General features: G+C 43.9%; 2 protein-coding genes across 28 annotated transcripts in view; both read right to left on the bottom strand.

The window, feature by feature from the left end:
* The window catches only part of MADD (MAP kinase activating death domain), a 72,390-nt gene extending 66,119 nt beyond the window's left edge, over positions 1-6,271 (bottom strand). For all 22 annotated transcript variants that reach the window (XM_050336042.1, XM_050336053.1, XM_050336046.1 and 19 more), the window contains exon 1: positions 6,173-6,271. The gene's annotated coding sequence lies outside the window, so the exon portion shown is untranslated. The remainder of the gene's footprint in view (positions 1-6,172) is intronic.
* Positions 6,272-7,840: 1,569 nt separating this feature from the next.
* The window catches only part of NR1H3 (nuclear receptor subfamily 1 group H member 3), a 31,218-nt gene continuing 25,894 nt past the window's right edge, over positions 7,841-13,164 (bottom strand). For all 6 annotated transcript variants that reach the window (XM_050336074.1, XM_050336069.1, XM_050336070.1 and 3 more), the window contains 4 exons: positions 12,719-12,818; positions 11,084-11,197; positions 10,180-10,274; positions 7,841-9,771 (listed from right to left, as the gene is read on the bottom strand). In XM_050336074.1, the coding sequence (XP_050192031.1) occupies positions 9,625-9,771; positions 10,180-10,274; positions 11,084-11,197; positions 12,719-12,818 (456 nt within the window). In that variant the 3' untranslated portion in view covers positions 7,841-9,624. The remainder of the gene's footprint in view (positions 9,772-10,179; positions 10,275-11,083; positions 11,198-12,718; positions 12,819-13,164) is intronic.

Raw genomic sequence — 13,164 nt, 5'->3', positions numbered from 1 at the left:
GCAAATACTGTTACCCATTTTATTCTATTACACTCTTGGGAAAAAGCATGAACAATAAACTAATGTAGGAAAAGCATACACTTTTACAGTACTCCATTCCCTAATAGGAAGGAGATGACAGATTTTAGCCTCAGCCTCAGCTCATTTCACACACTTCACTTTATGTTAATGACCTCATTCTCCTCCCCTTCTTCACTGCCTGGAATATCCCTTTAGTTATCCTCCCTGTGCAGGATCATTGTACAGGGCACACAGAGCACTACTCACTACAGAATCATACAACAAATTCAACAAATTCTGGCTTAAAAACCCTCTGCCAATCTGGCTGGTTCTCCTGCTCTACACTGTTTGAATTTAAACTCTTCTTTTATTTAAAATTAATCTCCAGAGATTTGCACAGGAGAACAGTAACACAGGAGCTCTGGCTCCCTGTTCTTCACCCTTTTCAAGTCTGTCCTTTTTTGCCCCTTCTTGTGAAATGTCACAAAATACGAGAGCTTTCTCATCTATTTCTACCTCATCAGTTTTTCATTTAGTCTCAAATCTGAAGTAACAATCACTGATACACTTTGCAAGGAGTGGGGGCAAACCAAAACCTACACAGTGCCTCTAAACCAAATTAGCCTCACACCTTCTTGTAACTACAATAGCATTACCTTCTTTTCCAAACCAGAATTGGTTTTGGCTTGAGCTTTGAGTTAAGAAACTTTGTTGATGCTTCTGACTGCAGCCTAGACGCCAGTACGCACAAGATACCTCCATTCCCAGCCCTCTTCCTGGTTCCCATTTGAGAGGTAGGCCACAGTTCCCATAATCCAGGCACCAGAAGGTTTTTTCCAAAAGCCAAACAGTGCAAATGTACAGCCATAAAAAATTAACAGGAAAACAACAAAACGTGACATTTGAGAGAACTGCTGGATGGAGCTGCAACTGCTAAATTATTCAGTGCTCTCCCTTGCTACGGCGCCTCCCAAAGCCATGGTAAGCAACTCTAGGCCAGGAGACGTTACTCATGGCACTACCACTACCAAATACAGGCAGATAAAACTCTCTTTCCTGGAGATGGGTCACACGGGGACAAATGACAGGCTCATTGGGATCCCAACAGTAAATTCCAGCCATTCATAAGACATAAAAAGGGGACACTCACAAACAGTGTGGAAACACTGAAACATTGCTCGCGACAATGAGAACCAGAAAATAAAGTACTTGAAATAATCCAGCTATTTGGCTGTTGTTAGCATCATGGAAATCAGAGCCTCAAATCTGTTTTGCCGTGCATTAGAAATACTCAGGCTGTCTCCCCACATGTACCATGTGCCTTCTTATTCCTTCCTTCTACATGCCTTCTCCTTCTCTTCCTCAGCACTGTGGAAGATCAGAAATTCCTACTCTCAAACCAATCCTACTATTAGTTTTGTTGATAAATCATAGTACCAGCTGGTCAAAACTGAAAGGAAATAAAGCCCATTTTTTTAGTCTGCAAGAGCGTTGGGATGTGAGAAGCTCGTGTTTGGCAGACTCATCCACACGTAAACATTGGGGGAAGCGAGCTCAGAGGGAAGAAGGGACAGGAACCACCTCAAGCAACTGTCTGAGCCAGCAAATGACAGAACAAGGGATCCTGAGTGGACTTTCTAGACGTGGGCAGTCACCACGGCAAGGTGGAGGGGACACACAATGCCTGCTGGGTATGGCTGAAGACTAATAAGTGAAAGAAGGTAGCAACCGGGTGCCCTGGAGGACAGAAGAAGCGTGCCCAGCTCATGGCTCCAGCAGGGGCAGTTCAGCTGCCATCAGGTGGAAACAGACGTGGCAGCAGAGTGGCTCACTGTCTGCGGGTGAAGCAATTCTGGCGGGAACTGGTTTTGATTCTTAATCATCTTTACCCCAAAAAGCACTCCTCTCCTCCTGATGAGGGGCAAACAAGCAGATGCACAACTCCCCATCTCCTGCTACAAGGGCCTTTCCAGACCAGGTACCATATACCGAAACAAGCAGATCCAGGGAAGCTGGTATCAAAGCTACAGGCAAGAAGAGCATCAAATGTTTTATATTGACAGTGGGAAATTCACTTAGAATATAATGGGAAGCTGGACACAACCACAGAGCTGAACTGGCAGATGAGATAGAGAAACGCAACAGATTAAGAAAAAAAAGGCTGCTCTGCTCAAAAGATAACACAGAGTTCCTGGAGGTCATCAGATACCAAATTTGACAGTAGTGTATCTTTGCCTCTCATGTAAAAAAACAAGTGTTGATTTCCTGATTCTCACAAATACAACTGTTTAGAAATTAGTTACAAACAAAACAAAAAGTAAAGATCTGACAAACATTACTGGATAAGTCAAAAGCAGTATGATGACCAGCCCTTTCTTGAGGGTTGCTGCTGCTTTGAAATATTGAAGGCTGTGGAAGAAACAGAAACCCATGAAACTTTGTTCCTTGCTCCTATGCCAATGCATTACTTGTCACAGGGACCTAGAAACGTAACAGTCTCTCATTTAACTGCAATGTCTAGGAACACAGCATAAGAACTGCCTCAGCTCAGGTAATTTAGGCATATGCAAGTAGCCCTTCTAACTTTTCAAATTACTGTAAGGGTCCTGCTAGTAGCAGGTATCTAAAGTAAACACAACCTCTCACAGTTTAGTGGTTTCCAGGCACCAAAAGGCACAGCCTCCCCATTTGGGAGTTCTCCAGTATAAAGAGACTTCAGAGCTCCTGGCAGTACATGGGTAAGTTCTTCAGAGTTTTGCTGGCTTTGGGGTTTCAGTTGGTTATTCTAGTTCCAAGAGACAAATCATGTTTGTCAATCATCAGAAGTAATTTTCACATGGTTGTGACAGGTTTAAAGACCTCCAGTGACAGAGAATCTAACTGCACTAAAATTCTTGTCTAGTTTCAGACAACAGAGCAAAGACCAGCAGAATTATACAGGTTCAGTTACAGAAAATGAACAATAGGTCAACATCGATTTTTCATAGATCTCAAGGTGGAGAAAGAAAAGCAGCAAAACATTTTGTCTTCAAAAGAAACATCACAATTATTCTACAGATTAACAGACTATCCTGCTAAGAAACACTCCTTTCTAATTGATGCTTCAAGCTGCTCATTTTTATTTCACTTTGTGTCTTAGGTCGGCACTTAGGTCACTGACAATGCTTTTACTTCACAAAAATTTATATCTTGAGATAGATGGAGGCCATTTAAACTGGGGAAGTCATATTAATCTTACATCTCAAGGTCTTTCATTCTTTTTTCTAAATCCTTTCCTCATTGCTGCAAATCCCTAATCAGAAGCCGTATCCTGTATTTTCTAGTATTGCACTGAATAACTACGTCAAAGCCTTTCTGCTGAGGGACTGCCTGGAAATTTAATGGAGTATATCTTAAATGCAGGCCAATAGGGCCAAAGGACATTCGCAGGAATTAATCTGGGTTGTAACATATGCATTTTCTGTCTCCAATTCCTTCCTAATGGAAAGTAAGTGAAACATTCAACTCTGTACTAAGGTTTAACAAAAAAGTATCAATTACCATCTTGTGAGCATGATGGCGCTACCCACCTAGTTAAAAAACTACAGCGTGAAATGACAGGCAAGACACTACATTTTACACCATTTCTTATCCACTCACACACTAAATCTCTACCAGTATGTTTAAAAAAAAAAAAAAGTATCTGGAATGGAGTATCAGAGAAAATCTGTTTGCTTGACTGCTGTAAACCAAACACTGTGAAGAGACTTATTCTCTTAGAATTTAGCAGTACTTGTGACTTGCTAATTTAATACCAGAAATTCTCATAGATATTTGTTTTTTCAACTGGCTCATCACTGAAGATCTAAAACAGACCAGATGGAACATCTTGACAGAGGTACGCCTAGTATATTCTGTCTATACAGAACCTGAATATTCAATATGGCTTGAGGTGAGAGGGAAATATTATGAGCCTCTGTGGCCCTCACCCCAAGGCAGATAAAATCAAAGCCAACACTAATTTAGGAAGACGATATGAACAAGTGGTTTAGTAAGACCTGAGATTTTACCTCTCCAACTCCAAAATCCTTCTGAAACAGACTGAAGTTGGACTTCATTCCATACACACCCTGTCTGCTTTCAAAAGAGTTACAGAATGGCTGAAGAAGAGGTTTGCCCTCTAGTATATTACGTTTTTCCATGAAAACTAGAAGACTTTTTTTTTTCCCAGTTGCTATACAGACTTTGTTTCACCACCATTCATGGCTTTGGCACATAACACATACATCATGAAACCATGCTTCGTGCTTTGTATGGACAGCATTCTTTCAGTGAGGATATTATTTTCCTTTTTGCCTATCCATGACATTGTAATTGTTTTAAAAGTAATAACACTGTGGAAACCAATGTAGTAAGATTCTAAAGCTTACAGCTGGAAACCTGTTAATGTAGTAAGAACACAAAAGTCTAGACTCATGATAAAACTGCAGCACCACTGGACAGGCACGTACAAGATTTTTTACTGAGGACAAAGATGTATTATTTTCCAAACAAAAGCATTCTAGAGACTTGCTCATGATTTTGCATTTTATTAAATACCCAATAAAATATTTAACAAGTGTACATTTAATTCCAATGTCTATTAAATCCTGTCCAAGAGCTGTGCATTTTCTAACAATACAACAGTAAAGCAAAAGTAGTATTTTATAGCTGGAATGATCTATCAGTTCAGTGTTACATAACATGCTATGATGGGATGGCCAGATGAAATCCTGCAAAAAACTGCATTTTTACTATGTTGGATGTGAAGTGCTCTCTCTCTCTGATCTGTCAGTATTGCAGATTTTCATTAGTGCTGAAAACAGCAAGTACTCCTTGTGCTCATCCAAAACAGTTCCCTAGGTTCAAGCAGCATAAAGTCCAAAAATAGAGACTCTTCCCAAATAACCTATATTTGGATGACTTTGGTTTGATTATGTGACCCTGAGGACACCACAATACATCTTCCCTCCCCTTGCTTCTGTCTACAAGCAGCATCCTTTTTACAGATAAGGAGCAAATGATTCTCTTTTCTGCAAGGAGCACAACAAGGACACTTGTGAGCAAACCAACAGAAATGCTGACCCAGAGTTGCACTGGATGTAGAGAAAATGGCTGGCTTGTCTAGGGAGATCATCACAGTTCTAACCCATCTTCATGGGGCTACAAATTTATATTGCCTGTTATTTTGGGTATGTATGAAAAAAGCATGGTATATGGGTGAGTTCAGGGGAGAAAGGGAGAGGAGAAAGACAGGCGACAAATCGGTTTCCTCCAAGGCTTATCATTTCTCTAAGCATTTCTTAACCGTGACTCCACACAAACAGTGACACAGACCAAGCTCGCTTCCCCTCCTCCGCCTGACAATAAAAGCGAGCAACACAGCAAGGTGGTGACACCCATTTCTAAAGGGAAAGTGCTCTTGATTTATAGGTGACTTCATAAGAAATTGCCTAGCATAAAGTGGATTTCCTATTCTATTGTCTTAGGGAGTAACTGGATCTGCTGTTTACAAACCGAGGAGTAAAAGCACCTTTCCAGTCACATTACCACAGCAACCCCTGCACAAGGCTGCACACCTCACCCCTTCCACGGGGACAGTCCGCCCTGCGCCTCCCTTTCTCCCTTCCCTCACTATCCTGCCCGCTCCCTCGCGGCAGGGAGCGAGGAAAAGCCCCCGGGAGGCCCGTGCCCGAGGGCGGCGGGCCCCGCGCCCGCACCCCCGGCCCTCTCAGGGGCTGCCGCCGGAGCGCGGCCGGCCGAGCCCCGCGGCCACAGCGGGACATCGCGGCCCCGCCCGCCACCGGCGCCCGGCAGGATGGAGCAGAGCCCGCCCGGCCGCGCTCCCCGCAGCGGCGGGCCCCGATCTGTGCCCGCCGCCGGCCGTGACCTTGCGGAACGGAGGGATCGCCGCTCCCGAGCATCCCCGCCGCGCGCGGCCGGACGGCTGCGGCGGAGCAGGAGGGGATGCCCCGGCAGCTGTCCGGGTGCGGGGCACTGCAGGCAGCGCCGCCGGCTGCGCTCCCAGCCCAACCCACGCCTAGCGGCGGTGGGGCAGGCTCCGCTTCTAACATGTGCACGCACCCCGCCGCCTACGGCACCGGCACCGGCACCGGCACCGGCACTGCCCGCCCGGCCCGGCCGCCCCGCTCACCTGCCCCGGCACCGCCGCTGCCGCCGCCGCTCCGCCCGCCCCGCCAGTTCCGCATCGAGCGCCAGCAGCGGGACGCGCCACCGCCGCCCGCGGGGGGGCAGGCAGGGCGGGGCGGAGCGAACCACTCGCCCTCGTGGCGGGGGGAGCCGCCTCGCCAGCCTCCCGCAGGGAGCGCTGCGGCCGCTGAGCCGGCGGGAGGGAGGTGGGATGTGGGGTGGGAAACAGCAGCAGCCTCCGTGAGGAGAATCGGGAACGCTTCGGCCTGTACTTTCACCCTCTGTATTGAGCTACTTACTTGCTGGTTCGCTACAGGCTTCATGAGATTACAAGAGAATCTGGTTATTAAAAGCTTGAGATAGAGCTCTAATTCCTTCCAAACTCCCATAAACCACTGTGCAACCAAATCCATTTATTAACAAAACAAAAATTTCCGAAATAAACTCAAAATGCAACCACAAGTACCACAACTAACCCAACAGTTTATCTATTAAGTGTAAAATGGTGCAATAATTGATTTGATATTCACAGAATCATCAAATACTGCCTATATATCAACTCATGCATTTTCTACTTTCTACCCTTCAATTCTCTCCCAGATCCTTCTGGTGGGGGAGTAAGCGAGTCGCTGTGTGGGGCTTGGTGGCTGGCTGGGGTTCAATCATAACACAGAGCCAAGGAAAATCACTGCTTTCACCAATGCCACCCACAGCAATGTTATATAGATTGTACCTTGAAAATCCCTCAAATTTATATGCAGGTTTTCTCTTCAAATTAAGGAGATACAGCTCAAAATAAAGAAACTGAAGCTAGAAATGAAGCTGCAGCTCCATTGCCATTACCTCTTCTGACTGTTGACAGGATCATTGTTTAGCAAATCCCTCAAGCAGGGCCCAGCCACCATCTAGTTCACCCAGGGCTGACTTAAGCACTCATTACTCCTCACCTCATACCTCACAGCAGTTTCCTATAAGCCTACTCCTTCTCCCTCTGGTTTAGGGGATTCCAATTTAAATTTTAGAGTAACTCAGGGGCTTCAGCTGAATAGCCTGTAGTGTGGGGAGTTGCTGAGTTGACGGTCGCTTTCCTTTCCCATTGCGGCAGAGGATCAAGCACTTAGGAAGCAGCTAATGCTGGACAGCTCTCTGCTTCCCCATCCTACCACTGCCTTGGAGGCAATGCCTATGGACAACTATTATGGTTGATTCTCCTCTAAGTATATCAGAAATTATTAGTATATGAGGTATCAGCTAGGGTCCATCTGAAAATCCACTTGACAGCCAGGGGCAGGCTGGACCCCCATTTCAATTTTGACAAGCCACAATATGCAGAAAATGGAGTACAGCGCATGGAATAAAAGGGTTACATTCTGACCGTAGCTGTACAAATCAAAATGAAGGATGTTTGCATAATTCATGGTCTTTGTGATACGCACTTAATCCACTTCACATATTTGCCAGGTCTGGCATACAGCAAGGTGCATATCAAGCTACAAATCTCATCCTAGAGGCCAAAATAAACTGCCCGGGGTTGCACTACTATTTCTTTTTCACCACTTGTTGCTTCTCTCCAACCTTTACACTTACTTTCTTATCAGCTTTGAGCTTGTTACAGCAAGAACTTATTCCACCCTCCTCCAAGCTAATGACAGCACATCAGAGAATGTCAAAATCCTGTATTAGGCTTTATTCTTTTATATAAACATTAACATTTCTCAAACAGATTAGTTAAAAATACAGATTTAAACAAGAATTTTTGCAATTGCAATGAGTTATAAAAAACAACAGATTATTTTACAGATTGTTACAAGTGCTTTACAAAGGTGCAGAGTGAAGGCCAGTGGCAGGGGACCAACCTCAAGTGCAAAATGGACACGATACCCTCACCACGGGCATAGCGCTCAGATACACAGCCAAAAAAAAACAACAACAAACAAACCAAAAAACAGACAAACAAAAAACCCCGAGCCATGTGAACCTATGCTCTTGGGATACTCACCGGGCAAGCAAACAAAGACCCCTATGACAGAGAAGACTCATGAGACCAAGCTACCAGGATACTTAAGGTTACATCTCTGAGATCAGCTATAAGATGTTGTTTCTTGGAAAGTAAGGAACATGTTTTACAACAGTATATTTCTCTTCTGTCAGACAAAATATTGCTGTAAATTCTAGAATACTTATGAATGTGGATACTTAAAAATTTGGAGCATAAATCCGGTGTGGATCTCACAGTGCCCCAAGTGAAGAAAGGATACAAGACCAAAGTGTCCTTCTAAAGCAGTTGGCACTCCTCATACAGGAGGGACCTCCATATCCCATTATCATTCCTAAAACCTTGGAAAGACTTTGGCAAAAGGAAGACAACACAAGTGGATCTGATTACACCCAATATTCCTGCAGCCCATGATCTGAGAGTTGTGCAGCCCATAGCTTATGCAATGCCCGCATATTTCACTAAATGCAGTGTGTCCTCTCTCCTTGGCCAATACATCTTCACACCCACCTTGGAAAACATACCACATGCTTCAGATTCTTGGAAGTTTTTGAGATCCTTCCACCACACCTACCTCACCTAGGTACCAGTCCTTCCCACCTTTCTTCTATTCCACCCCTAAAGATAAAAATCTATGCCCTGATCTGTTTTGAACTAAAGTTTTCCAGCTGTTAGCAAATCAAAGGTAAATTGAACTGTCTGAGAACCATGAGATAAAACTGTGATGCATTATATTAAAAAAAAGCCTACTACTTTATGCCTGACATCTTTCTGATGTACAAATGTTCCCTACCCAGAGAATCTCCCTGTTAGACAAAGGGCACTACATATTAGAGGAATCCTTTTTCCAAAGGAGGGCCAGAATAAAGGGCAGCTCTAGAGATGAAGTCTCATAATAAAGAAATAAAAGCTACTTCTCTTGGAATCATTGTAGAGGGCAGCACATTCAAGAGATTTTATTTATAGGAAACCCAGTGAAACCCATAGAACATCCACACTGACTTCCCTGAGCTTCTCAGATCCAGGTACACTGGGGACCCTGCAGAAGCCTTTCGAGCTGGATTACTCTCAATAGAGAGCTTTTGGCAAGTTCCTGCAAATTCATTTTCATAATCAGTGAGAAGAGGATCAAAGGGCAAACCTTCAGCATATGCTTAGAGAAGAGAAAGACTCTGAAGAAAGAGGAGTTGGGGGGCAGGAGGAAGTCTTCATTTCTACCGTTTTCAAATGTTTCACGTTATTCCTTTGGGGTATGGGCTCTACATCAAAACCAACCCCTCCATCTGATCTACCCCAGCTGCCTCCTGCATAGTCTCATGACAACACTGAAACCCCGGGCTCATCACTCCCTGCATGCCTAGCCCAGGGTTCAGTGCTTTGGAGAGGGGAGGCTGGCTTCTCATTAGCAAAGGCTGGGAGATGGCATTATGTCAGCACGTCAGCATTCTGGGAGCATGCGGTCACTCATGCACATCCCAGATTTCTGAGAGCAGAGGAGGGAGTTTCTTGTCCTGCAGCCGAAGGGCAAACACCTGTTCAGAGTGGACACTGCTTAGTGTCCTAAGACTGACCAGCTTCATTAACATCCGTGGAAACATCAGGCGGTCCTGCAGAGTCAGACAAATAGACAGCTGTTAGTAAATTCACACTAAAACTTTAAAAAAGAAAAAAAAATACCACAACAGATGATGTATTGTAACTATAATCATGACTTCCTCTAAACCCAGCATTCAACAGGAGGCTTCAGTGTAGAGGAACTCAAATAGTACACCATGTCCCAAAACTCCAGACTTTCCATGCTGGCTAAACCATGGAACATGATACAGGACAGCAGGCTGTGACAGCTCACAAATCCTGCATTTCCAGCTGCTATCAAAGAGCCACAGAAGGGATGAGTATGACAGTACAGTACAGGCAGTAAGAAACCTGTTACAAACAGTACGGCAGGAACCGTATCTGCATAAACACAAAATCAGCTCTCATCATTGCTGTAGGTGTTGTGGTCAGGCACTTACATTTGGTCTGTTGATACAAATGTAAGAATGAAGGGCTTCCACATAGGTGTGCTGCAGCCTCTCCACCAAGGACTGGTCCTGCACATTCGGTCGGTCTGCCAAAAAGCAAGTTAGAATTAAGGAGATTGCCACAGGCAGTTTCAATGGACTTAACACCCCTGCCTAACTCAACTCCCTCATACAGTCTCTTCCCAAAACCTCATTAGTGTTCACCCAGCACAGCTGGGAGGTATATCCATGAATGTAGCAGATATGTCAATTGTCTGTGACTGTTCTTTCTCAGTGATGTCTACTGCACATGGGGTATCCAATCTGACTCCTGTAGAGGTGGAAGGTTAGAGACCAAACACACTTACATAGTGCTGTTTGATCTCACATTCCTGTCACAGAAGAAATGAGAAGCTGCCTATTCAAGAGTGATTGGGAAAGTCTCTGCAGCAGGTGAGCCAGTTAGAAAACAAGAACAAAGAAAAAAAGTAATTAATCGTGCAGGTCACAAGACAGAAGAATGGAAGGGGCTTCTTGGCAAAGCTCTGTCCTGGCCCAGAGCAGTATTGTCTCATGTCCACTGTATCTTCATTTGCCCACTAGATGTCACTCATGCTGTGGGACCTGCATCACACGAGAGAGGTGCCGAGGACATTAAGGGGACAATTAAATAGCGATCTCTAAACAAGGAAGATAAATACTGACCGATTTTTCTATACTTTTCCAGCAGTGGGGAATTTGCTTTCTTCTGGAAGCAGCACTATAGAATTCAGAATATAATGAATAACATGCTCCCTTTATCACTGAACTCTATATACCCTCTATTACTCCTCTTCTGCTTGTCACATTCCTTAACTCTACTTTCTTTGCCCTCTGACTCACTACTGCAGCTCCTCAGATCTCCCTGGCTTTTTACCTGCAGAGAAAATGTTGATGGCAATTAAAAGTGCATATTCAGCATCGTTAAGCTGTAGCTCATTCATTCCCTTTGAGAACTCAAAGATGGGGTTAATGAACTCAAACTGCAGACCTGAAACAAATAGAAGAGAACAAGGTGAGGCAGTAACAATTGACTCCTTTCTCTCCCTCTCCCGGAATAAGCTGCAAGAAACCCACTGCAGTACACCAGGGAGTGGGGAAGACAGGCAAGCAGGGAAAAATCCTTATGTCATGTTCCAATGAAACCTCCATTTACATCCACTACTGGTGAACACCAACAACAGTGGCTGAGGAGTGGGGTTCTACCTATAAAATGACGCTATTTCTGGGTTTTCCTAGAGCCTTAAATGCCCCATGGCACATCACTAGGCAACAGCTAAAGGAACACAACATCATTTATCAGATAAGTTCATCAGAAAGTCAGAAGGCTACAAGTACAACATCTATACTTTCAACTCTGACACCATCACCTCCTTCACATCCAGTAGCTTTCAGCAAAAGCTTCAATACCGTGATCCAGATTCATCTGAAATCTGTCTGAACTGAAAACATACAGTTTCAAGAACTCTGAACTATGCCATTTCCTTCAGCTCAAAAAGCTGGGAGAGCTGAAGCAGAGCCTGACTTAAGCTTACAATCACCTCCTTTGATAAACGCAGTCAGGCAGAAATGCACTGATATTTATTGCCATAACATATAGAGACCACTGTCAAACCAGGTCTTTTTGCGCTATGTAATCATGCTGAAAACTTCAGGCCTTTCCCCCAAGACATCATCTAAGTTTTTAATTTCCTGCAGTACAACTGCATCAGAAAAGAAGAAACAAAATGGAGGGAACCTTTCTGGCTGCCTAGTTTTTGCCTTCCTAATAACCTGAAAAAAAGGCTACTAGGAAGAGCATTGAAAAGGAAAATTGTATATAAAAAGCCATCTCAAGTATAAATGGTTAAAGAGCTACTCAAAGAATAATTAAAAAAAAAAATCACATGAATGACAGCTTAAGTCTTGCTTTTAGAAATGCTTAAGATACACTCTTTCCTGTTACTTCATCTGAAATTATAGACACTCATAGCTCCTGAAAGAACAGACTTCAGAAATCACCCACCACAAACCAACATATATTGGGATGATAAAATATCTAAAGCAATGTGTGGGGATCTTCAGTGCGCAGTATAGACCTCATATTAAGTGAAATGTAATCACATTAATGTCCTCACTCGAGGTGTGTATCCGGATTAGCAAGTGATACATACCTGCAATGGAGAAGACTGTGGTTTGAAATGCTATGATCTGATACAGCTCTCACATCACATCTCTACCAGCAAGGAAGTTCACACCAGCTGCTAGCCCTAGGTGGACATTTCCTACTACATTTTCATCCTTTTAGAGTCCAAATTTTCCCAAGCAAGTTCACATATGGAAAAAAGACATGAACTCAACTAGTATCACATATTAAAAGCAAAAAACATATGGCTTTTGGGGCTATTGGTCTGGTCCTCTTCTAAGCTTCTCATCTGACCCCACATACTATTTCTGGCAGTCCACATTAAAAAGGAAAATATGTAAGAACACGAGACACAGGGAAGGAAGAAACACCTGTCTAATGCACCACCTGCTTTGGCGAAGTCATCCCGATTATAGCTCAGGTCCTTAAGAAAGGTGATGCTCTCAATCTCTGGATTATAGCGCCGAGATGTCTCCAGCAACATCACCTGAAACCAGAAATAGATATACTTTATTTGAAAACAGGAAAGAACGTTACAACATCAATAATTCTCTAAATGTTAAGAGCATATCTGAAAAACAAAACAAAACAAAACAAAAAAACCTAAACAAAAACTATCCAGTTTCTCTCAGAGTGCTTAAAAATTCCAAGATAAACTCTGCTGCATCCTTTGTGGTGTCTGCTTCTGGGAAAGGGGAAGTTCCTGCTTACCACTACCAAGGCACTTGTCTCATTCTCCTCCATGACTCTTTGCCAGTATAACCTGGCACTGCAGTAATGGTCCCATAGCTGAGGTCCTTCAGTTCACCATCCCAAAAAAAAGGGATGGAACT

The sequence above is a fragment of the Myiozetetes cayanensis genome, unplaced genomic scaffold, assembly GCF_022539395.1.
Source record: "Myiozetetes cayanensis isolate MyiCay16 unplaced genomic scaffold, myiCay2020 scf6-25, whole genome shotgun sequence".
Classification (NCBI taxonomy): Eukaryota; Metazoa; Chordata; class Aves; order Passeriformes; family Tyrannidae; genus Myiozetetes; species Myiozetetes cayanensis.
This window is presented reverse-complemented; position numbering and strand designations above follow the sequence as displayed.